At 39.2% G+C, this 26,653-nt stretch overlaps 1 protein-coding gene across 21 annotated transcripts in view; it reads left to right on the forward strand.

Annotated features, from left to right (window-relative positions):
• The window catches only part of Heph (polypyrimidine tract-binding protein 1 heph), a 381,098-nt gene that overhangs the window by 278,552 nt on the left and 75,893 nt on the right, over positions 1–26,653 (forward strand). For 20 of the 21 annotated variants that reach the window (XM_083042016.1, XM_083042017.1, XM_083042018.1 and 17 more), the window contains one exon: positions 13,766–13,915. In XM_083042016.1, coding sequence (XP_082898142.1) covers positions 13,766–13,915 — 150 coding nt within the window. Of the gene's footprint in view, positions 1–6,415; positions 6,698–13,765; positions 13,916–26,653 lie in introns of those variants that run through there. The other variant, XM_083042033.1, reaches the window with a different exon arrangement.

The raw sequence follows: 26,653 nt of genomic DNA on the forward strand, positions 1-26,653 counted from the left end.
GCGAAGAGAGAAGCGCGATTAGAAATATCTTTCACGAAATGTTACATATTGGTGTAATAGGGCTAAAAATTTGCTGAACCGTCGCCGAAAGTCTGCCGATAATATAACACGTTTCTGTCGGCGATCGAGCATGTCGAATCGATGAAAGAAAGGAAATAACGAGCGAACTCTTTGCCGAAAGTAAAGGAGAAAAAAAACGGGCTACGGAATAATCGGGAAGGGAGAAAGGGAGAAAACGAGCAGCGAGATTGCAGGTTGTCGATAGAAGGAAGAAGAGGGTCGGATGAGGGAAGAGCCCAGGACGGGCGGTGTTCGGACCCGGGTTTCGCGGGTGGACGGAGAGACGTAATGCATATTGACGTTTTGCCGATAATTCCCGCGGCGTCGCGGCGCTGGGCGTCGAGCGAGAAAACCCCCGCTTGCACGCGAGAGATCTGCGGATGGGACGCGACTCCCCGGGATAAGGGTGGAAAAATGGAGGGAATGGGAGAACACTTTGCGTCTCGATTGAAGACTTTGCCAAAAGATTGAACGAATCCTCTCTCGTGTCTCTTTACGTTTCGTTTGTCATTTTAAACAGAACGATAAGACGTTGACTTTTGTCGAAAATTTCAAGAAATTATTTATGGAAGAGCTTATTATTTTAGAAAAATATATATTTATCGTATTCTTTTGACACATGAGCAAGTTGTAAAAATTTGTTTTATATTTCGATTTGTCGTCTTTCTTTTCTCTCTTTCTCTTTTTTCTTCCTCTTCTTCTTCTTGTCATATTCAAAATTTTTATAAAGTTTCTAAAGCATACATTTTGCAAATAAAATCTTATAAATTGATCGCGAAATTTATATTTTTTCATAAATCGTTTGTTATTTTAACGGCATATAAATGCTTCGCAAACCGATTGCAATTTTGAGAATTTTTATTGCACGCGAATAATACTCTATACGCATATATGCGATCGTGCGTCTACAGCGGCGCGCAAACTTCTCCTATTTTTGTAGACACGTGTGTTTGTTTAACGCACACTAGCATTTAACAAAATGTCGGACGCGCGTATTCATAAACACCGATGGATCGCAACCGACCGCGTTGATCGCCGGTCATCACGCTTGCTTGTTTTCACGTGTTGTTGCGCGAACGCGATTTCATCCGCGATATATATATATATATATACATCGGGCTGACAAATTTTTTCTCTAACCACTTTGACGTTCGACGCGAGCGTAGAAAATTTCTAACGCTCTCTTGCCCGAGCGGTATTGTTTTTTTGCTTTAACCCGACCGATCGAATTATCGCTCGCTCGTCGCAATTGTCGAAAACGCAAGAGCGGTTCTTCCGCTCCTGTCCAGCGTGCAAATTATTCCCCGAATGCAACTTCGTCTCGTGTAATCAAGCCGAAAACGGATTACCGGAAACCTATTTCAAGAGTCGAAAATGTCCGATATTATCGATCGCTTTTTTATAATAAAAAAAAAAAGAAAAAAGCTATGCAACTTTATTCGGATACTCGGATTAAAATATACACAATGTTAGGCAATTACTGTACATTATTATTCTATGCTGATTATGATTTTGTATATAAACTATTTGAGATTTAATTCGTTCGTACCTTCCAAATATCTTCGGCTATCTAATAATACAAAATAATTGGCTTCAAAATTGGTTCTGAAGTCTGTTATTAAAAATTAATGCGTTATGAAATATATCGATAAAATAGATTAAATGAACGACGAAGGCCGGGGAAAAGTGGATTTGACACGTGACTGTGACGGAAAAAGAAGTTAAAAATAACATTGATCATTTTTACTAAACGCGGAGCGCGTTTGCTTTCGGTCCCGTGTTTCTGAAATTCATTGGACCGTATTTATTCCGGTCGACTCCTCGATCGTTTCGTCAAAATAACCCCTTCATCCGTGCTGCAGCCCTCGGTATATGAAATTCGATCGAATTAATTAATCTGCGATGGCTGCGGTGACTGTCACGCTATATATTCGTGCGCGCGTTTTTTCACGACGGACTCGCAGCCGGTTAATTCTGCGAGTTTGTCACACACACGGAGAAAGAGAGAGATCGGTGGCGGTTGCAGGAAACAGGGAGAGCGGAAGGGTGCGGTGCAGAAAAAAAGAGGGACAAGTGTCCTATCGAAATCGATACCGTGGCTGGTATTCATCGGAGTCGAAGCCGCACGATGATTGGCGACCGGAGGTTTGCGAGGTGCAATCGGCTGCTGCTGGATGCTGCTGGGGAGGAGAAGGGAGAAACAAACGCGCGAGGAACGGGCGGAAAACGATCGTTTGTATAACTATATACGGGACACACAAGCGGTGGTTGCTCGCACGCGCGGGTCTGCGCCAAGCCAAACAGAAAATAACTCATTATTGGCGTTAATTAATATCGAGAAGGCGGTCGCTCGTACACGTTCGCAGCACGTTGCTCTCTTTCTCTCTCGTCCCCCTTGCCTTAACCCTTTCGCTTCAACTTCTGCGGATACATTTCTTCTATTTTTCGTCTCGCTCTTCCAAGCGTAGCTTTTCGCTGCGCTCTTTTACCGCGCTTTTCATCGAGATTCGTTTCTCTTTCTCTTCCTCTGTCTTTTTTACGCCACGTGATTGGATTTAAGCCGATTTGAGCCAGTCAGTCTTCTTTGTCTTTCTTTTTACCATCCTTTTTTCTCTCTGACGGCCAATTGGATAAACCAAAGATTTTTCTTCCCGCGATATCCTTCTGTCAGTCTTGTTGAGAATTTGTGTCAATAAATATCAATGATACAACGATAACAATACTACGAACGAACGATATTTCTTTGTCACGTGTCATATGATTCTTCTTCACGTTGGCGATCGACGCGTTTTTCTGGATCACTGGGAAAATGACTTTTGTTCTCACGCCTGAAGCTTAATTTGAGCGCTAATTAATATATACGATGATAAGAATAAGCGAATCGATCGCTGATTCCGACGGTTTAAATTATGCACATTGTAATAAATTTTTGGCTGCTCTCTTTCATGAATTTTCAGTCGCGGCATATTAAATCGGCGAAATAAAAATAAAAATTCTTGCTTTTTATATTTTATATTCGTTGCGTATTTAAAGCTAAATGTGATTTCTTGTCGGTTCATTTTTCTATATTGTGTATCATATTGTATTCCATAAAATATATATTGCCGTTATATATACTTATATATATAATATAATATATATAATATATAAAATCCATACATAATCTATAATAAAATGCAATACAGTTAGAAGAAATACGTATGAGTAATAATTGATAGTCTCCTCTTTGTAAATAACGAAAAATTTCGAGTAAAACTTTTTAATAATTGGCTTCAAAATTGTGTGTGTAGTTCTGAAATCTATTATAAAAAATTGTATTGCGGTAATTGTATAAAATATACCGATAAAATGGAATGAATGAATGACGAAGAAAGATATTTGGACGGAAAAAGTGGATTTGAAAATGACTATGACAGAAAAAGAAATTAAAAATAACGTTGACCATTTTTATTAAATATGAAGAGTATTCGCGTTCGGTTCCCGTGTTTCTGAAATTCATCGGACCGTATTTATTCGGTCGACTCCTCGATCGTTTCGCCAAAACAACCCCTTTCATCCGTACAGTTTTCGGCATATGAAATTCGATCGAATTAATTAATCTGCGATAATTGCGGCGGCTATATATTCGCGCGTGCTTTTTCACGACGGGTTCGCAGCCGGTTAATTTCACGAGTTCGTCGCACAGAGGAAAAGAGAGAGCGAGAGATCGAATGCAGGAAATCAGGAGAGCGGAAGGGTGCGATGCGGAAAAAAAGAGGGACAAATGTCCCATCGAAATCGATATTATGGCTGGTATTCATCGGAATATAAACTTTTTACAAGGGAATGATTCGATTACGCGAGTTTGTCAAAGAACCCGTGATTAAAATTTGACGACGAAGCAACCGAAACGGTTGAAGCAGGCCGACGTTATAAAGAATTCGTCGCCAGAATCTACGTAAGGATGCACAAAGGCTCGACAGCCCCGGTACGCGAATGCATCCTATTGTGGAGCAAAAGGAGACGGAGGTCGACGACGACGACGACGACGATGGTGGTGAGAGGGAAGAGGACGGGCTCTCTTCCTTTCTGCATCATCCTCGAATGCACTCGGGTGCATCTGTCGCGGGCTCGAGCGCTTATCTCGGAGCTCCGTAGACTCCCGGAGCTCTTGGGATGGCTTTTCCGAAGAAAGGAGTCCGGGTTTTCCTGCCGGGGCGAGGGTCGGAGGGTACGGGGTTGAAAACGGGGCAACGCGACGGAGCGAAATAGCGGTCGGGGTAGAGGATGACGCAGAGGGAGGTGGAGGAGAGCTACTTGGATTTCTAATAGAGATGCGACTGCCGCCGCCGCCTGTTGCGTCGTCGTGGCACGTGCCGTCGAATCTAAATGCGCTTGCACCATTAGACGACGATGCTCGCATCAGTGTAACTTGCTCGAGCATATTACGACATCGTAACGACGTGTAATTTGTAATTCGTGTAAGCGGCGGAAGGTTCTTTTATTGTTTTATTGCTTCCAAAAATATTTTTACGTCAAAATTGGCAAATGCAATTAATTGCGTTAGTTTTCTCATTATCAGAACATATAGTTAAAGCATACAAGTACACAGAGAGAATTTTCTCTTAGAATTTATCCTGAAAATCATGGTAATCATGGAACAATATGGTATGAAAAGAATTTTATGAGAATTTCTCTGATTAATATCTATCACAATAAAATATAAAACATATTTGATTAATTTTACTAAACTGCATAGTAAAATTGATCAAACATATTTTATATTTTATTGTAATAGATATTATAATATTATTTTTATTGTGATAAATATTAATCAGAGAAATTCTCATAAAATTCTTTCTATACCATATTGTCCCACGATTGTTACCATGATTTTCAGAGTAAATTCCAAGAGAATTCTCTCTGTGTATGATTAAATAAAATATTAGATTAAGAAATGCAATGTGTTAAAACATATACACGTTGTGGGAATATATATTATTTGTATAATGTATTGAATATATATATTAGTTTTTTAGATTTCTCACATAATAATGATCTGATAGTACGTTTCTACAATATGTTATTAATTATCTCGATTAAGAGTTCTAATTTCAAAATAAAAAACAAATTTTATTTCTCTCTTATCGGTGTTAACATAAACCCGAATTCATTTTACGAAGCTTTAGCAGAATTGCGAAGCCTAAAGCTAATTAACGCGCATCTCCCCTATCTTCATTTGCATGAAATGGAATTTTTAAACTGTCGGCTTTAAAGTTCAATTTCGTTTCGAATCGAATAAGCACAACTTTGATCCAAAGCAGGTTACAAATTCTATCAATCAGTAATATAATTCCAACTAAAGATTTCTATTTAATTTATTATTCTTTTTCTTTTATTTTTATGTGAATTAAAAATTTTCTATTAAAAATAAATACAAAATGTATCATTAAAGATACTTGCAGTTATGTTTTTTTGTGTGTGTACTCGATTTATTTTATTAAACTATATATGAAAGTATTTAGATAAAGACATATTAAAAAGTGGATTTGTACTATATAAAAATGCATCTTTTTTATCACAATACATCAAAAGCAATTATGAATCTCGTAAAACATAAATTTTTTGATGATTCTATTTTAGTATTTTTATATACAAAATGATTAATTGATTTATGTTAAAATGTAATATAATTTTATTTTAAACAGCTTTTGAAGGTGTGTGTGTGAAGTTTATAATTCTTAAGTAATTCTAAAAAAATGTAATTTAAATTAACAGTTTTCAAGTTACCACCATACAATAGCTTCTTCTACACAGTTTAGCCAACTGAATGGTAAAAATGTAGCACATTGAATCTAACCGCTTTTTAGAAATGCTTTAAATAACCACAATCAACACATTGAATAGCTGTAATCGACGCAGCGATCATTAATTTCTTTCATTACTTGATAAAATAATTAATACTAGTTCATATCTATACAATCAAAAAATGATTGCTATTCAAGAATTACGCATAAAATTATAAATCCTGGTACACGTGTAGATTAACATTTGAAAGCAAAAATATTCGAATTTTTACGAAATATTGCAATTGCGTCAAACTTACTTATTCTTTCTCCTTCAATATTCTCGTTGATTCATCGGCCGAAGCACTTTTTACGTTAAATACACTAAATCTGGCACAATTATATTCGACATTTCACTAATGACCGCCAATTCACATCTTGTTACTGACTCGCGCGAACGACGACGGTGGCGCGCGGCGCGCCGCCGCGAGCCGAAGGTCGCCGAGTCGCGGCGGAAGCGGCCGAGCGTCAATGTGACATCGACCGGGCCGCAACACGTTGTTCCGTACACTCGTTCGCGCGCGGCGGACGCGACGCGGCTCGCGTTCGCGACAACGTCTATAGTTTGGTAATGTTTCGGTTTATTAACAAGAATCTCGTGCTCGCGCGGGAGTGTCGAAATGGCGGAAGTGGGTCGCGACATCGGCGTCGGCGTCGTCGAGCAGCCGGCGCCGCGTACTTCGTTCGACGTTTATCGCGAGTCTCACCACCTGCTGGCGCTCGGGGGATCCATAGGCATGCGCAGCAGCCTCAAGCACGAAACGTGGGACAGGAGAGGCTCTCACCTAAGAATGTCCGTCGACTTCCTCGGCGTAAGTTTATTCTCTTTCTTCTATTTTACACGCAAATGTTGTTCTTTCGTCGCATTTCATTCCGTCTCCGGCTACATCGTTATTCTTTCGCGCCCGAACAAGATGGCGTCGATCGCGAGGCATGATGGGCACGTGGGATTGATGTTTGAATCCTGCGTAATGTCGAGATGATTTTCACGAACATTTCATTCGCTTTCGAGATATTTGCACTTGATATTATTTTGCCGTTTTCTCCTTTTTCATGAATGTTCGTTTAATATTTATTCAAACTTTTCAACGTCGGAAACAATTAGACGTGAAGTTGCCTCTCTTCCTCGCTATTTCCATGATATATCAGACGTGTTTTTCAATAATGGTTTTTACATTTTATCTTGAATACTGCGACGCAAGAGATATAAACTATGTATATTTATTTAAACAAGGAAATTGTCGACACGTACAATAATAATGTTTCTCGCTTGAAATAACACGAGATCCGCATACAATAGAGAAATATTTCGCGATAGTTTGCTCGCAAAATATATTGTAATACATCGATATATGTGTCTATAACATTTTTATAACGGAAATCATATTAAGCGTTCAAAAAAAAAAAAAAAAAAAAAAAAAGAGAAAAGAGAAACGTTTGCGATTGTTATCGATCTTGAAAGGTTACTTCGAATTCGAGGTCGTCGTCGATCTTGCTCTCGGTCCCTCCCACTCTTATAAATTACGATTGACCGAGGTCAAACTTTTAGAGGGTACGCGACTATTGCGTAACATTTATCTTCGTGCAAAAGCAAGGAGCAACGCGCGTGTGCTTTTCTCCCCAATTTTCTCTTATTTTGGGAAATGGGCGAGGAAATGAGGCGAATGCATCCAGCCGTCTGTTGGAATCTAAATCACGTTTTTCCTATCTCCCCTTTTATCCTACGCCATTTAACCGCTTTTTTATATCGAGAATCCGCAATGTGGTTCTTGATGATTAATGTACTCTTCGGGAGTGATATAAAATTTCGATCAAAATCGGTCAAATATTTATGTATATTTGTTTTTGAATCGCGGAATTGTTCACGAAGTAAAAAGAATCGTCTCATATCTCTATTTTTTTCCGTTTTATCTTCAAACAGGTGTGCTCAATATACCGGGATTTGTATTTTTAGCATCACCAGTCTTTAGATTACTTTATCGCAAACGATTTTTTATTGTAGTCTCAAGTACGTGCAAATAATTGAGACTTCGTCATTTATCTTATGTACTCAGAGTAGAGCGTACGCAAATTATTAATACAATAATGTATGGCGCCACATAAACACAGTAAACAATATGTAAGTGTGACGTACGGCTGTTATAACCTTGAGATAAAGATGCGCAAAGCTTAGCAAACTTGTGCGACCGGTTGACCTCGTATTATATGCGACTGTACAGGTTGCATTATATATATACTTATTGACTGCAAAGTTCAGTAAAGTTCTTCATATTATGTGCCTAATATAAGCTTGTAATATAAGCATACAGTGAATCAGCGTCGCGATATTTTTTCGAATAGTTATTGTTCGTTTTATTATCGAACATAATATATTACATATAAATATATAATATAAAATATATATATTTTTTTATTTGATCATAACAATTACGAGGATATATTTATTTGAATTTATTTTTAGTCGATTTTATAAAACATTTTAAGTTAAACATAATAAAACATTTTAATATCTTATAAAAAATTATGGTTTATGAAAAAATATATAATAATTATTTTATATTGTTAAAAACGCTCGAATTACGAGAATTCATTTAGTAACATGAGATTTCATTATACAGACTCACAATGTAATAACATCGCGATATATTCATCCATTTTATTCTTTCTACGTCGTGTGTACCATTAATTCTCGTAAAATATTTTCATGAATATTATTTTTTTTTTTTTTTTTAGACAAAAGAATAATATTTGTTACGTATTTTAATAAAATAATTTAGTTTATCCTTCCGAAAATTTCGAGTTTTTTCAATATTAAGATATTCTCGCGTTCTGAATGATCATATTATTTGTGGATTCGACGAATTATTTGTTATCATGAAAATATTGATGGCGAATGTCAAGAGATAAGAATTAACGGTACTCGCGAGAGATCGAAGTGTCCATTCGGCGTTTTCCGTAAACGATCATGCTTAACGATCGTCATGACTACGTAATAGGCAGCATCCGTTACAGGCAAGTTGCTCTCATTTACAGATACTTTTAAGACGTCGCTTAACGGCGACGCCGTAAAGGTTGGCCTGTTAACTTCACTTTTACACGCTTACCTTTCGACGTTTATAGAACACGCAGGGACGAGAGTTACGGGAGTCACGTGTTTATCGTTCGCGTAAGACTTACTACCGGCGCTTTACACCGAAATAACACGGTGCTACAGATGTAACTGCGTGTGATACGCCACGACGAATTTACAATTACTGCGGCTTTCTGTTTTACGACGTCTGGGATACGCGTATCTCGTATAAAATTTTATTAGAACCCGCGTACAGGACACTAAGAGATAATTATGAAATCACGGTGTCATAATTTGAAGGATACATATGTTTTTGATTTTTACACCGTACTGAAAAAAACTGGATTTATTATTTAAATAAAATAAGACAAAAAATAATATTACTAATATTATTAAAAGCTGGAGATTTTTAAATTATTTTAAACGAGAGACGTTTAAAAATTAATTAATATTCTTTTCTCTATTTTTCTTTCGTCAAAATTGTCATGGGAAATTTTTTTATTACATACATTCATAATGATAGTGTTAGGTATGTGTAACGTCGGGAAATATGACCTCACAACAGACAACAAATCACGCTATAGCGACCATACAGCGGCACATTTGCCAATAAATCAGATCGCGGGATCGTATTCGACTTTTGGCGTCACTTGTCGTTGTGACGCACGAGGCTCGGGTGGCCTATTTCCTAAGAGCGATTTTCCACGAATTGCCTTCATTATGTCTAATTATCGGCTACGGTGAAGAAAATCGATCGATGAAACCTGTCCGAGATAAAGGACGCGCTTTGGACGAGAAGCGGAGAGGAGTAACTCTCAATTCTCTTATCGCTCAAAACATAATAGAGAGAAAAAGTAATTTACGTAATTAATACGTGATTAATAAGTAAAAAATTTAGATATTTTAAAAATATCGTCGCTTTAGAACGTGTATGATCGCGAACTTAGCAACTGGTGACTCAAGTTTCGCTCCAAAGTGATGTTCTCGATCGCAGCTGAGCTTGTAAGAAGGGGTTGAAGAGTTGAGAGTCTGCGCCGGAGTTCCTATTCTATATATACGTTCAAAGTGGAGAACCCGGAAACACGCAGTCTGGACTGGAAGCGAGGTGAGACGGTGGTGGTTCTCGACGGTGAATGAACGCCACTCGAAGCGAATCTTGTTAGCGCGGCGCGTTCCTTCGCGCGCGGCGAAGAAACACCGAGCAATTAACCGTCCTTCTTCCGGAATCGACATGCACTCGTGTCGTACCCTCTCCTGGACCTTTCCATGGAATTCTTCCCGTCGCCGGTCAAGCATTTCGTTTCGCGTTTAGGATCGATATCTTCGACATGTGCGGTTAACATTCTCTCATCGTGACTCGTCACCCCTTCTGTTACATCTCTTGTACCTTTCACGTTATGACACGTGAATGTACGAACGTATTAGAAAATAAAGGAACATTTAGAACTTTGCTACACAGAGAGAATTTTCTCTTAGAATTTATCCTGAAAATCATGGTAATTGTGGGACAGTATGGCATGAAAAGAATTTTATGAGAATTTCTCTGATTAATATTTATCACAATAAAAATAATATCTATTACAATAAAATATAAAATATGTTTGATCAATTTTACTATGCAGTTTAGTAAAATTAACCAAATATGTTTTATCAAATATATTTTATTGTGATAGATATTATTTTTATTGTAATAATTATTAATCAGAGAAATTCTCATAAAATTCTTTTCGTGCCATATTGTCCCACGATTACCATGATTTTCAAGGTAAATTCTAAGAGGAAATTCTCTCAGTGTATACTTGTGTTCCATTATTCTCTTTTATTTCTTTGTTTCAGAGATATTTCAAGGAAAGGGCAATGCAGAAAATTAAAAAATTATTGCAAAGACTCAAGGAAGATAGGGTTGGTTAATAGTTAATATAATTTTTCCGATTAATTTTTTTATTTGTTGTAAGATCTATAAAATACCACAATCAAGGATAATCCATACATAAAATATAAGATCAGGGCGGGAATTTCATATAATCTCTCTTCCTTTATATTCGTTTGAACGTTTAAAAGGGAAGTCGTGCCACTCCGTCGCGACTTTGACCTGTTGAGCTAGAAACGCTTTATCGCCTCGTCATGGAATCCGTCTTATTACGGCACGCCAACTCGTTTATAATCCGATTTCATTGTTGTAGTCATCGTCGTTGTCGCTGTCGTGGCAGTTCGTACAAGCGAGATTAAAGCGACGACGTGGCCGCGTCACGTCACGCCGGGAAAATTGAGGTGGACATAAAGGGACGTCGGCGAAAGTTGATTTTTAATTCATTCGCGGACAGTCGAGGAGATCTTCCTCTTATACCTTGAGTTAATTAATGCCGGCCATCTCCCGGTATTTATGAAAGAGAAGATAAACCGTTTAGCTCTCACTTGATACTCCCGTCACGTCGAGACAAATGTGTTTTATATAAAACCACCGGATATCCTATTTAAGAGTATATTCTCTGGCCAACTTGGATTTTTTCTTAGCGCAAAAATATCGAGCTTTTCAATCATTTCCGAGTTATAAACGATTAAAAGAAAAAGCTTTTCGCAAATTAAAATTTTAAAGATTAACAAAACTACATTCTTCAGTTAATTTCAGATAGGATTTAATTTAATGGAATTTTAATTTAAAACGTAATTAAAAGATATTTGAAAGATACAAGAAAAAAATTTTATCGATAAGGAATATAATTGTGTTCACAAATTGGCCAGAGAGAATCTGTTTAAAAACATCCAGTAATTTTGGGACAATATACATCGAGAATTCGCAAGTAGCTTTCTATTGATGGATGGATATATTCCGGAAAAAATAATATTCATCGTTTCTACGCTTTATATTTCTACTACATTTATATAATATAATGTTATTCCGCACATGTATTTTGAAAATTGATTTGATTCTCATTTATAATATATACATTTTATCGTTGTATATTTATATTTTCCACCGTTCTGTAAACTCATTTGCGCGATTAATTAATTAACCGATTAATTAAATCAATTATCCGCTAATAACTCATAATCCACGGAGTGTTTTTAATTATCCGTCTCTCTTGCACTTGGTTCGTGCCGCTGTGTATCGATTGATACGCTCAAATAAAAATATCTGTCGTTCTTTCGAACTTCGTTCCGTGAAAGGGGCCGCGGGGGGATTAAGGATGGGGCGCCTCTGAAATATCCATCTTCCTTAACCCGGTAAGAAACGCGTTTTCCGATCAGTTAAGCCCGACTAAACCTCAGCGACGTTCCTAAGAGAGCCTTGGAACGGCGAGGAAAAAAAGACGGGGAAAACCTCAACGGCGAAGCCGACACAGAAATGGGGTTTCGGGGGTTCTTTCCGGAAGCGAGGGGGAGGAAGAAGCGCCCGGGCTCCCGACTGAGTTCGACTAGATAGAGACGTGATTGAAAACTCCGCCCCCGGCAGCACGAGAGTTTCGACTTAAGTATACATATATATACGCGCATACACAAGAATCGAGAATATATATACGTATATCTTAGACGCGCGCATTCTTCGACTTTCGCCCCATCGCATATGGAATATAATGTAAGCGGCCGAGAATTCAATAAAATCTCTACCTTTCTCGCGAAAAAACGATCGACCGAAAATTTCGTCGGGCCAGTTGTCTTGCTCTACTCCTTGCGAATTAATTCTAGGGATGGACACATGTGATCGTATTTGAAATAGAAAATAAAAAATATTTACATAAAAGTTATTTTTCCTACATTTGTTATAAATGATTAATTTAACAATATAGGTACATTAAGGTTAATGTAATAATAATAATTTGCATTTGCATAAATTATATAATACTCTGTTAATCATAATTCTATATCTGAAATATATATGATAGTTGATTTTACGAATCCGAAATAAATATTTGAAACATACATTTCTCGTTAGAGAAATTTCGCGGCTAATCGATTGAAATAATTATTTTTCTCATTATGCGCGAGCATAAAATATCTAAAAGAATATGAACGATGAATTTGTACTTGTGCTATTTATTTTCATATTACGGTTTATTCTCTTAAATCCGTTTATATTTTATAAAATATGTTATATTTTATAAAATATATAAAATAATTATTCAAGTTTTCGTAAATTAGCATTGAATAATTTATGTTTCAAACATTTAAACGTACTTATTTTTAAAATAAATGCAAAAGTGATTACTTTTTTTCTTTTCTATGTAATATTTGAAATAATATTTGAAATGCAATTTTGAATCAATGCAAATTTGAAAATTTTAAAACATTATTTCAAATGAAACCGTTTAATATACTTTTCAGAATATATTAACAAATAATTTTAATTATTACATTTAAAATAAATATTTCCTATTTATTTAGAATTTAGCATTCTCTCACGGAAAATAAAATTTTGAAATAATATTTTATTTAAATAAAACTATAAATGATTGTTTGTGTTTATCGTCACTTGAAATATGTCTACCACTTAATTCTCCGGTGCTCTGTCGTAAGAATATATGATATACAAGGAGTCTTTAGAGAATGATCAATTGATAATTCTCTGCTTAATTGCGTATGTCATAGCGATATTTGAGTCTGCTGGGCTGTATTATATGTTGAATTAGATTCAGAAACAAGATTAGTTTTTTAGATATACAATTCTAACAATTTCTTTTTATTTGTGATACTATTTGTATCTTTTTCCTTCTTTTTTATACGGGCTATATATTTATTGGAAGCTAGACTTAAGTTTTCAGCTCGCCTTATCCGACTATGACTCACGAGGGATTCATTCTTTTTGTTCCAGGTTAAGCTCGACAAGAGTCACAGTGGCAAACCTTCCAGAGTCATTCATATTAGGAACATACCTAATGAGGTGTCAGAGACAGAAATCATCCATCTGGGTCTGCCCTTCGGCCGCGTCACCAATGTCCTCGTTCTCAAGGGCAAGAATCAAGTAAGTCTAAATTAATTATGCATGTGCTTATAACTAATATTACTTCATAGACTTTTGTGAAATGATACCTATATATATGATAGCCGCAAATGTGAATAGCGGCGTAAGAGGACAAACAATTGACATAGCGGACGCTCATTGTCAAAAAAAATATTTTATTCGTGAATTATATTTGTAATTCGATAATTGTAACTCTTTTGTAATTCGATCGCGAAATCTCTCGGCACGCCATCGTGTTTTATTAATACGTGCCGTATTCTCGCGTATTGCTTCTGATCGTCACGCAGGATAGAGATGAGAGTGCGTTTGTGCCGCATGCATGAGGCACTTCGCGGTCGTCGCAATAGCGGAGACAATCGAATCGCGATCGAATCGAATCGACGATCGTCCGTTTAAGCATTATTATCCGTTATTATCCGACAAAAGCGTACGCCAATGAAAACGCGACCCCCTCGATATCATCGTTGTCCTCGTCAAGATTGGTCCTCTGACCAACGTCCACCCTCCTGGTTCGATCCACCTACCTACCTTCCGGTATAGCTCGGTCTTTCAACGCTCGTTTGTGACGCTACACGCATCACGGCGCTATTATTTCGTACGACGAGATAGAGAGAGAGAGAGAGAGGGTCGGTCTATCGAGTTCCAGTCTCGGTTTATCGAGCAACGTTAAAGAGCAGAGCACTCGTCCCGTTCTCTCGTGTAATCCGTAGATGCGGCGCTTAAACGCACTTACGGACTCTCGCTCACCTCGAGTGTAAGGGTTTGGAAAACGAAATCTTTCTCTCATGCCGTATTTCCGTGGATTCTAATGTGTCGGATCTCGTAATATATTATACAATATTTTTTTAAATATAAATATCTTTAAATATCTTTAGAAGCATCTTTTCGTATATCTAAAAAAAAACTTTCATATAACAGAGGAAATAAATTAAACTTTCGGCGTAACTTTGACGTTTTAATCGTTTTAAACGATCTGCCTTGTATCAATTTTAACCTTTCTTGCGTGTATTATTGTCGGATGAAGAATCGACAGAGCGCGGTAAATTCGGAGCAATTTTCCGGACATAACTGTCCGGCAAACGGTATCGGATCGAGTTAGTTTTACGAACTGCGATACTAATCGATCCATCCGCGATCTCTCGATCGGTATACGCTCAATTACGCGCAAACGAAATTACGTTTACCCGGACGCCGTTCTGTGGCCTGCGTGATCAAAATATCAATTCGCTTTGACGACATTAATTCCGCGCTCGCACGTGCGACAATGCTCGCCAGGAGGTTTAAACGTTCGCTTCATAAAGCTCTGCGTGATTTTGTATATACGCGTCGTCGGTAACGATCGCGTATTCAAATATAACAGCGTCCATATCGTGACTTTGCGCCCGTATGCGAGATGCAACCGCGATAAACGCGGTAAGTGGTCTTACAAATACATTCAGATAATCCGGTATCTGTTTTCTATGCTTTTACATTGATATTTTTATGCAAAGTACGTGGATATTGCGGCGTTATCGCGAACAGGGGTGGAAACAAGCGTACTTTTTGCCTTGCCGATCAATGACGCATCGTAGGCGACGATTCGGTTGTAATATATTTATACATATGTAAACGCGCGACTTTTTAAAGAATTTTAAGACGATTTTTATCTCGGAAAGCTTTTGATTAAATGTCGTTTCTCTGTCAAATAAATCATTTTTCTGGGTTCTTCGCGTTCCATGCCGTTTCTGTCCTTCAAACATAGGATTTCGTACAAAACGACGTCCTACACATTCAACGCATCGCCGCAATACTTCTATAAAATCCCCGCGACTTTCTCTGGCACACAATGATTATTTTCCGCAATGTATGCACAGATTGCAAAAATAGGCCAGCTGTGCATACGTTGTGTTCCATATTTCGAAATAATGTGGATAGCCTGCGGTGGTGGTGGTAACACAACAAAGCTACGCATATTCGCGTCGCGCTTTTAAAATGCGTAAAACTCAGATTTGCGTATTTTTAAAATACGTCAAAAATTAATAACTATGTTTTAAAATAACGTATATTTAAATACAACCCAAGTACACATACTGTTTTAATATTTCATCGTCCTGCGAATGAAAAAATATCATAAAGCAAGGCATTTGTACATAGAAAAAAAGGGTCTATTTAATTTGAACACACGTGGATGTCTAGCAAATATCAAGCAAAATTTATGGAATATTTCATTGATTTTACTGCTAAATAATTATGTTTAAATGTGGATATGGAATTTAATTATAATATATTTTTTTAATTCGTTTTTTAATATATATTTTTTTTCTACATCAGGCCGACCAATAATTTCGTTCGAGTTTATTGTCGCCATGCCGACAGAAATCCGCTTTACCGCAAGTTATTTCGTACTATTTTTTTTTTTCGTACCGACAGTTCTCCGAGCTCGGAAATTTTTCCGATGCGACTGAATGAATTAATGGCGAATCGTCTGAACGACGGGGTGGGAAAATGAGAAGAGGGGGAGGTTCAGTTCACGAGCGACGAGGATGTGATTTGAGGGCAGACGGGTTTCGAAGGGGATTAAATTGGAACACCGAGTATTCATCGTAGCTTACCGCGGGTGGGGAATATTTGAATAACTTGTAAATCCCTCCGAATGCGTATTTGATGGCCGCGCTTCGGTTTCGAATTCTCCCACGACTCGTTTCTCTACGCCGTCCCCTCAAATCACCCTTCTCTCTACTCCTGATTCCGATCATATTCTTCGTCCGATCCCCTCGCTAAGTAAGTTGTTGCATCGTTTTAGTCAAAAGTTAGTTCGTTACGTTGATGAATGATCGCTACTTCTAATCTTGCTTCAAAGTAATTGTTGAACCGTATTTATTAACGAAATGACTGGCGAACTTGTTTCAATATATTTTTACAATCTCCAGATTCAAACTTAATATATATATATATATATATATATATATATATATATAAATTATATAAATTTTATATACACACATTGAAATGGATGTTCTGAATTTTTTGAATTAACTGAATTAAGCTATTTTAATTGGCTTTAGTATAGTATTTTATATTTTTTTAAAATAAATTTTAAAGAATATATATGCATGTGGAAAAAATACAGCAAATAATACAACTAGTTATATAAATACATATAAAAAAATTAATAATATAAGTTATACATATAATAAAATAAGTGAAATCTTATTTTGCTAATTAAATTGCTACATAATCTTATCATATTAGCGTTCCCCGCTATTTCTATTGCATTTCGAGAAATTTGAATCCTTTGGGTATAAAATCAACGATATTATGGAGGAGAGTGTATATGAACCTTTCATCGTGTGCTTGTCGCTTCAAAGCCTAATCAGCGTGGTTAATTGCGACGTGCACTCTGGACGAGATACGCAATAGGCGAAGCGTCCTATTTGGAATCCATTAAATGACTATAAACAGACACGGAACTCCTTCAAAGGAATGTTTGCTCAACGTCATTACGTTACACGAGATTTGTGTCTTAATTCTGCGAGAACATCCATATTTCGTGGCCGACCTCGGCAAAAATTGAATTACCGTATCGGATATATTCACGGGGCCCAAAAAATTACTTCCTCCTCCCCCTGTCTGTCGTATTAAATAAATGACGTTAACGTTGCCGTTTTTTACAAAGCTATGCCGAATTTTACGCACTTTTTTACCGCGTGAGATAAAATACGTGACAAACAATTAGGAGGTAATAATTTCGTACTCGTGGCGAATGATGATTCAAAGATACGCGTAGGATTCTGTACCTGGGGGGATCCCTTGAGCGTCACTAATGTGTATGTAATTTGCACGAGGGGGATTAAATCTCCTCATTTGGCTCAATGCGGCAAACCGGTGCATCGATGCATTACTTTAATCCCTGTCTGGGTATATAAACGACAGCGCGCACACACGGCTCGCATTATCATACCTGTTGTGCGTTACGCACATATTAGAGTCAGTATGGAGGGCGAAAGAGGGAGAAGCATTAAACGCATTCGGGTATTCGGGTAATCTCGTTCGGGATCGCGTCGGCAAAGCCTCGGCGATTCGCCGAAAGCCAGCTCGCCCGTCCGGTGATTTTCTCCAAATCCTTACGAAAAATAGCGCCGGCTTTATCGAAGGCTCGGGCGATTTTCGGTCACGACGTCATTCTATCATTTGCACACGGAATCATCTTTGTTCGATACCTCCGGCAATCTGTTAACGTCGAATTGTCTGTACGAATTATCTCATAAGAGAAACGAAAGTATATAGGAAAAAAACTTTTATTTTATTCAAATCTATTTTATCCGAATCGCATTTTCCCGAGAATCCATAAGATGAGATTCGATTTGATTTGGCGAACGATGAAACGCGATAATAATGCAATTTGCCGTCATAATAAACGAGAATATTACAATCATAATAAACAGCGAATCATGGACAGCCAGTTGCTGCATGCATTAGCCACAGGTGAGAGGAGGTTTTCCCGGCCGGAATTACAGCAAATCGCAGAAACGCTCTGTTTGGCGAACGCAATTCCCTAGCCACCCGCGGCCCTTAAGCTCGCGTGCGGGAATCACGGGACTCGCCTCCCCCTCGTCCATTTTGGGCGACGCGTTAGCCCGCGGCGGCCAAGACAATCCCGAAGTAACTCGATCAGGTGGGGAAACTCGCATTATTATCGTACACCAGGGCTTAAGCTTCCCAATTACACGCAAACAGACGAGGACGAGGACGACGAGGGTGAAGGGCAGGGCGGGAAGGAGAGAAGCGCACGTTGCATTACGCCGCGGTAGTAAATCGAGTTTCACGATGAACCGGCTCGGCCCGGCCCAGGCTGACCCCTGCGGCCACTTTCTCCGTGCTTGCTTTGATTCGAAGTTTCCGGTTAAGTTGGTTACCGGAACGGGCTCTTTGTCCGATCCCAAACTCTCGCTCCGCTGCCCCCCTCTTGCTTGCGGATCCTCCGCGTTGTCCGACGCGATGAAATTTTCCTCGGGCTTTGAACCTGACAAAAGAAACGTCAGATCGTTCGCAGAAACACGGAAACCTGTCGCGTTTGCTATTATCTTGCATTATAAGAATCCGCCATATAAATTATGATATATATATATATATTTTTTTTTTATTTAATATAATCTATATCTTTAATTATAATCAAAGAATAAAATATATTTTAAAACATTTAAAATATATATCATGAAAATATTTTTGTACTCCTAAAATATACAATAAACAGAATATATTTTGGGTAATATGCGTTACGATCGAGAAATAATCCAGTTCAGCCAATATCGAGCAACGCGGATTTCTTTCTGTCGCGCCGGCGGTTTTTCCCATGCTTTTGAATCTATTATTATAGGGAGCTTTTCCGCCGAAAATCCACCCATCGGGTTTCAAGTTCGCGCAAATATCAGTCAGACACGTTCGACGAGTGTGTTTGATTTCTCTGTTTTTCTCTCCATTTTAATTAACGGGGACGGAGTATATCCGTGGGGGCCGCGCCTCTCCGCGTCGGATATCCGGCGTAGGGCGCGGCTCTCGAAGGGAGAGAAGAGAAAGGGGGGAGGGAGGAAGGAAGAAAAAAGAAAACAGCTATCGATCAACTATCCCTCCGGCATTAGAAATGTATTTCTGCTTTGTTTAATCCTCGAGAGCGCTGTCCGGCCGGCTCTCTGCATTCGTCGTCGTCTCTGTGTTTGCTCGGTTTCCGCCCTTAGGGCGGCCTCTTCGACTTTCGCGCTGGTGTTCGATCTACAAAAGCAACGTACCCTGGTTACAGGGTATCCAAATACGAGAGTGTTGGCGTTTGTTATACCGGAACCTCCTAGGATTTCAGTGACGCGCGCTCCCAGCCCGGGATCTCCTTTTAATCCTCGACGGACCGTGGTTCTCGAAACACTGCGAACTCATCACTCGTCCTGAATTTCTCGAAACTCTATTGTTACCTTTGTTTCGTCGCATTCGCGTTAAATTCGACCGTACTTGGAGAAAGGAAAAAAATATATGTATATCTAACGTCTACTAATCTAAGTGGAGCTATATAATAAATGTTTCGTTTGTAATCTTACTTACAGATCTCTGTAATATTTATAAAATACGACGCCAGGTCTACATTTAATTAACATAAATAAATGATAAAGCAAAAAATGCATTCGACCATTTCGGTATATCCGCGCGTGTCCGAGTAACTAACTCCCTGTCCCTGTTTGTCTTTCATCTCGAATCTCGTTTCTTGCGCGAGAAAAATATCCGCGAGGTAGCCGCGGTGCCGCTTTCAGAGATACAATCTCGCGTATGTAATTTAATTAAGAAGAGGAAGAGAAAGAGAGAAAAAGAAAAACGAGAATAAACGAACGGGAAGGCAGACTCTTACACGATTAACGCGACTTTTCAATTTTTGGCTAATTAATTCGCCGACTGAATGACGCGCCCTTTTAAAGCGGTTGCAAAAAGAGAGGTGCACACGGTTGGGAGGGAGGAGGGAAGAGTCAGAGAGAGGGTGGGCGATATCGGGGGTGGAAATAGCTGTAAAGGGCGAAATGCCGCGAGCACGATAACGCCGCGAGCGGGCAAACGTAATAACTGGCGACGATATTAATATTTTAAATTCAATTTAAATTCAATTAAAGTTAGATCCCGCGGTATACTAGTAACAGTCGTTGCCCATTGCCATTGCGGAAGCGGTGATCACATGACGGAAGGAAGGAAGGAAGGAAGGAAGGAGGGAGAGAGGAATGCGGAATAAAAAAGAGAGGTCGGTCGCCGCTTCGGTTCGCGCTTTGTGTGCGTGCGGCGTACTTGCCCCTAATTATTGCACCGCATATTCGTTTCCCCGAGCTTTTTCCTTCCCGCGATGACAGCTCCTCTATTTTTTTTTCCTCTGCGCGCGAGTCCAATTAACGATTCTTTGTCGCTTAGTCGGTTAGCTGATGATTCTTTGTCTTTGCGAAAATCATTGGTTTTTCGTGTGCTCTCTACGAGAGTTACATATTTTTTTATTTTTTAACTAATTGCGTGCGTAATTAACTGGTGGACATGTTTTTAGAACGAGAGGCTTTAGGGGATTTTTGAATTTTCTGGACTTATCCGAAGCTTCCCGTGGAAAATAAGGAGAACGTATTCGAATCGTCGACGTCGACGGGTCGCGACGGTAGTATTTAGATCGAAATGAAATTTCCATTATGCAAATGCGCGCGGACGCATAGAAGTGCGTGGTCGAGCTATCGATTCGCCTCGGTGGCATTGCGTGCATCGCATTCATTTATTTAAATAATGCTTCGTCGTCTCCTCGAAACTCGATCCACTTTTTTGCGTTCGTCAACGACATTTTGATATGCTCGTTTGTGTGTGTGTGTGTGTATGTGCGTAACGCATCGTTTCTCTTTCCCTCGTCTGGATAATAATATAATTTCCTTCCTCATTTTTTTTCTTTCTCTCTTTGGTGGAATTCGTGTCGTCTGCTACTTAGGAATAAGTTCCGGAAAAATCCGGAGAAGAATGTCGGACGAAGAAGAAAGCATATCTTTTTAAATCCAAGTAATTCAATTGTTCTTGATTCTCAACGCGAAATGTAGATTGAACGAATATATAGCCGAAATTTGCACGTAAAAAAAAAAAGAGAAAGACGGTGAATTAAAAATTTATAATTTGCATCGATCGCATTATACATTGTAAATTCCGCGGAGATGAGGTATGACGTAACTGAGATATCACTCTGTCAGTTAGTGAGCTTACATTTGAATTATATAACGTATACGCGCACATATACAATATACATATATATACATATATATATATATATGTATATATAAAATTTGCGTCGAATACATCTCCTATCTCTTCGAAAACGAGTTGCACGAGAGAAATGTCTCGCTGGAAGACTCGAGGGCGCAGCTTGTACCTATTTTGCAAGCATGCGTACATCTCGCGGAATTTTACGGGCTAAGAGGAAAGGCTGAAGGCACGATATCATAAGACTTGTGAGCAAGAGGGCGGATGGGAAGAACACTCAGCTCGTCGAGCAGAGAAAACGCGGTAGCGACAACAATTTCCATCCACTCCCGCCTTTTTCTGTATCAGAAAATTATTTGCATCTTTTGCGACCATCTTCGTCATTCTTGTATGTGTATATTTTTGTACTGCGAGTTTTCATAAAATTTAAGGAACATATATAAAGTCAATTTGGAGATGATTTTTCTAAAATATCGAGACATCAATAATTTGCGAGTTATAAGAAGGACGAGTCGTTTTAATTTACTTTAATAGAATTTTAATTTGAGACTTTAGTTACACAAAAATATGTGAAACGTGAAATTTTCAAGAAACGGTGATTTTCCTCGACATTTTCGATAAAGAAAAATCAACTCCAAATTGGAGATTTCAGAGAATCTGATGCTAAAAACATATCTGATGGTTTCGAGACACTCTATATACAGACATATATAATATGCATATGTATGCAGTTATTTAAAATCACAATTTATAGTTATTTATTCATCTGTAACTTTTATCACACGTATATATTCTAGCATTTACGCGGATTATGCTCTGCTCATTCATCGTATCTTCGATGGATTTACGCGTCGAAATAATTGGCCGAATATCTTTCGCGGCCGCGATCGAACTCCCGTTTAATCTCGTGATTTCGTTAGCGATCGCGAATTAATTCGCGTGCTCGCGCGCGCGATTGCCATTTTTCCTGAACATCCAATTTGCGCGAAACGTTAATCTCGTTTCCTCGTTAATACGTCTCACCGGTCTTCTCTCTTCGCTCCCGCCCTGCTCCTGCGCGTTACGAGAACGAGAGATAGAAATTCATCCCGCGTACGTGTGCAGCATCCTTTAAAGTTTACGACGGCTGGCGGACGTCACGTTGAACCCTCGCCCGAGTGAAAAAAACTCGGACCTAGCCTGGCCCAGGTCGCAAAAGTCGACAGACGTCGTCGACAGACATGCGACTATGCAATAGCACGACGAGAGATAACGCATCTCTTCTTTTTTTTCTTTTACGTGCTGCTGCTGCAAGCTGCAATTCGCGAAGTCGAGTAGACTCTCTTTGTAGATGCCGATGTCGCCTCTCGTTAATTGTCCATCACGGGGATAATGACGCGGTAACGTTGGCCGCGCCGCCGTCGTACGTGATAATACGACGTTGACGAATTTTAATTACGAATAAAAAACCCACGTGCCATCCATTCACCAGACGATAAAGAACGTCGTTAGTCACGGTATTCGATTACGTCGCGGATCTTACTTGAAATTATCCCGTCAAGTGTGCGCTTAATGCTCTCCAGGCTTAATGACGATGCTGTTTCAACGATGAAATCGCATTCATGACGCGGATATTAACAGTAAAATTTTTTTCTTTTTTTATAACGTCTACCCTTTGCGATTTCTTCCTTTAACGATCGTCTATTACCCTCCTTCCCGTGACGCAAGTTGCCAGTGAAAAGCTCTTTCGAGCACTAACTGGGGAACGCTTTTTCGCGAAATTTTCGAAGGGAAATTCTTCCGTTCAGGCCCGCGTCTATTCGCGAATTCGGGCCGAGTCGTGAAAGCCGGACGTTCGGGGAAACTTCCGGCCGTGAACGTATATAGCAACGGTGTATACGTTCCGAGAAAGAGTGGTCACGTCTCTCGAAACGGGTTAAAGACTTTTACGACCGGCCCCTGGAAACACGTTTCATTGCCGCGCTCCGTTCCGTTCCGCTTCGTTCCGCGGAAAGAAGGGGTTGGGTTGTCGGCTCGCTTCAGACGCCTCGTGAGACGGCCTCGCCTCGTGACGGAATTGCGGACGAGAGCGTCTCTTTTTACGTCCGTGAACGACGTAAAAAAAAAAAGAAAAAAAGTGGAAGACGCAGACGCGACACTTGACGAAATCGCGTACACCTTTACTTTGCGGGCGATGTTGGCGATTCTTCGCGGCTTCACGACACAGGTGAAGAACAATGGCAGCTTTTTATAATATTGCACATAATAATACGATGCGCTTTTGCACACAATACTTACGAATAATTGCGAAAGGAATTGAATTAAATTAAGTTTTTCTTTTATTCTCATCTCTCATGGTGAAAAAAAAAATGTAGCGTATATGTTAGGCGAATCGTGCAATCTGCAGTAATTACGACAATTGATAATTTGTCAGTAATTGCTTTCTTGAGATAAATTACGTGCAGTGATAGATATTGGGGCAATTACCGTAGGAAACAGCCGCTATTGTGCGGTCGCGTATTGCCGGTTTCGCTTACATACGGAGAGGGCATGGCAAAAATATCACCGAACGGACGTTGAAAAATATTCGTCGTAACTATGTTGTCGTGGTAAATAGTGGAGCGAAATAAGAAAAACGGCGTGGAAATATGACGCGATGCATCCGGTGGGATACGACTGGAACTTGAAATTTTCAAACTGAAAATTTGTTGGCTATACGTGCCGCATGAGGAAGCACCTCGGAGACTTAGGGAAGTTAATTCCTCCAAAATGAAAACGAAATTGATGATATCCAAAAGGAAAAACTGATCCAAAATCACCTCGATCATCGAAAATTCGATTAATTATGAATTTCTTTATTTCTCTCTCTCTATATATTTTTTTAATATTTATTGTTTTATACACACTTTGAAAATGTTCAAGTATTATTATATTATCATCCCTCTAAGAGATACAAAATTTTTCGAGATACGCGAAATGCCTAAAGGCAGCTAAAACAGCCTAAAATGGAAGAAGCATTCTCGCTCTGTCCGGCGCGATAGCATCGATTTGCCTGGACGCGCAAGGACGATTAATAAATTGCTTCCGTTCAATTATAGACCGTGATAAATCGAGCCGTCTACAGGTAGTCGCCTGGCTCGTCAGCGAGGAAATTGAGCGACACTCTCTCTCCCTCGTTCCTCTCCCTCTCTCTCTCTCTCTCTTTCTCTCTCGTGCGCGATCGGGCACGTACACTCACGTACACGTACGCGTGCTACATCCTCGCAAAGTTGGGAGGGAAAATTGAAAAGTTAGTCCCGTCGAGATTGACTGCACCCGATCTCGACGCGGACCCGTTCGTGGATGTTTCCGCGGCAGTTAAATCGGAGGGTTGACGCGCGCTGAAATCGGCTTTTTCGCGTTAGTCGTAATAATGCGGTTATCCGAATTCGATGGTGTCACGTAGTTGTCGCGAACCAAGTTTGCGAAACTTGTTTGCGAAACTGAAGTTTGCCAACTTTTCGCAGCCTTAGCTTCGCATCGTTCACCGTTTACCTAGGATATGTATAAGTTCCTGGAAAGAATATTAACTTTCTCGAAGAAAGAGTTGCGCTCATAAATCGCATTAATATACTGTTACCGATCCGCGGAGCAGAATACAAAATTTTGCGGGATGTTGGAGAGTCGAGTATCGAGATTGGCTTTTTTCTTTTTCATTTTTTTCATTTAAAACATTTTTTTTTCACTGCGAGCGTAAAACAGCGCCGGCGTGTGCCGAGGAGCGTCGCACGATCAGGCGAACGACAAATTCGTCGTCTCGACATCGTGGAAGGTAACTCGGTTAAGCGACAGGATCAATGCCGGGGTTATACCCGGCCCCGGTCTTAAGCGAGTTACTTTAATCCAATCGCAAACAGGATGGGATCCGATTAACCCATGTTAGCCGGCTATTTCCAGCGATCCTGATGCATCGAGCTATGCCTCGAGTTCTCACGCTGCTCTCTATCTCTCTTTCTTTCTTTTTTTCTGACTATATCTCTCTGTCGGATCTTAACGATGAGACTTTAATATTGTTTGACAAGCGCAATAATATGTATGATTGTTTTCCAATTTAACGAGATATTAATTTTAAACGTTAAAATTTAAATTAAATATTAAATAATCTATGCTCTCTTCGAGCTCGTCAATTTCTTGTTGCAATTTAAAAGATCATGAAGTGATTAAATACAACAACGTGACGTATATTTCACATACGTGTGAAATGGCGTAATTCAATAATTTTTTTGTTGCGATCATTAGATAAATCGTACTATTTGATAACATCGCTCAAAGCTTTCCGCGGTGTAATGCGATTACGCGCTTTGTTCGTCAGCGATATCGCACACATTATTCGTTGCTTTGCACAGTTCTCGCCACATTTTCCGCATTGCAACAAGAGGGAGAAAAAAATAAACCGAGCCGAGAGAGACCGGAGCTGTTTTATTGTACCAACATGACGGATTCGATGAACATTAGCACCATTAGCGCAACCTGCATTCGGGATCAAACGCTACTGAGTTGCTTCGTTCCATCAATAACGACCTCCTATTGTTCGCGTCTGTTCTCTGCTATCTACCCGCGTTTTCTGACCAAACAAAACTCGCGAAAGAAGAGAGAGAGAAAGAGAGATGCGAAATTTTTTCGTCGGCGTACTTTCACGAATATACGAACAACATTGTGCGAAACATGAGAGACACGTTAGTTAGCGACATGGAAGGCATAGAAAGCGCTCGAAAAAAAATGGTACAATGATAATAATGAAATATTTTTGCGCGACGCGTGGTACGGAAAGAGACAAGTATGAAGAAAAATATGACGAGGAAAATGTATAGAATAAACGGCGAAAGGGCGCGATAGGGAAAGTTGATTTTTAACCTGGCGCGTCGACAGATTTTCCATCGATTTCAAAACAGAGATGCTCGTGTGTATATGCGCGCATATCTATATAAATGCACTCGACTGACTTGCTTATTAATGTAAAATCACATCAGCGAGAATTCGCGTTCTCGCACT

This window comes from Prenolepis imparis, unplaced genomic scaffold (genome assembly GCF_030444845.1).
Source record: "Prenolepis imparis isolate NDT839.2.m4 unplaced genomic scaffold, iyPreImpa1.0 SCAF_7, whole genome shotgun sequence".
NCBI classification, from domain to species: Eukaryota; Metazoa; Arthropoda; class Insecta; order Hymenoptera; family Formicidae; genus Prenolepis; species Prenolepis imparis.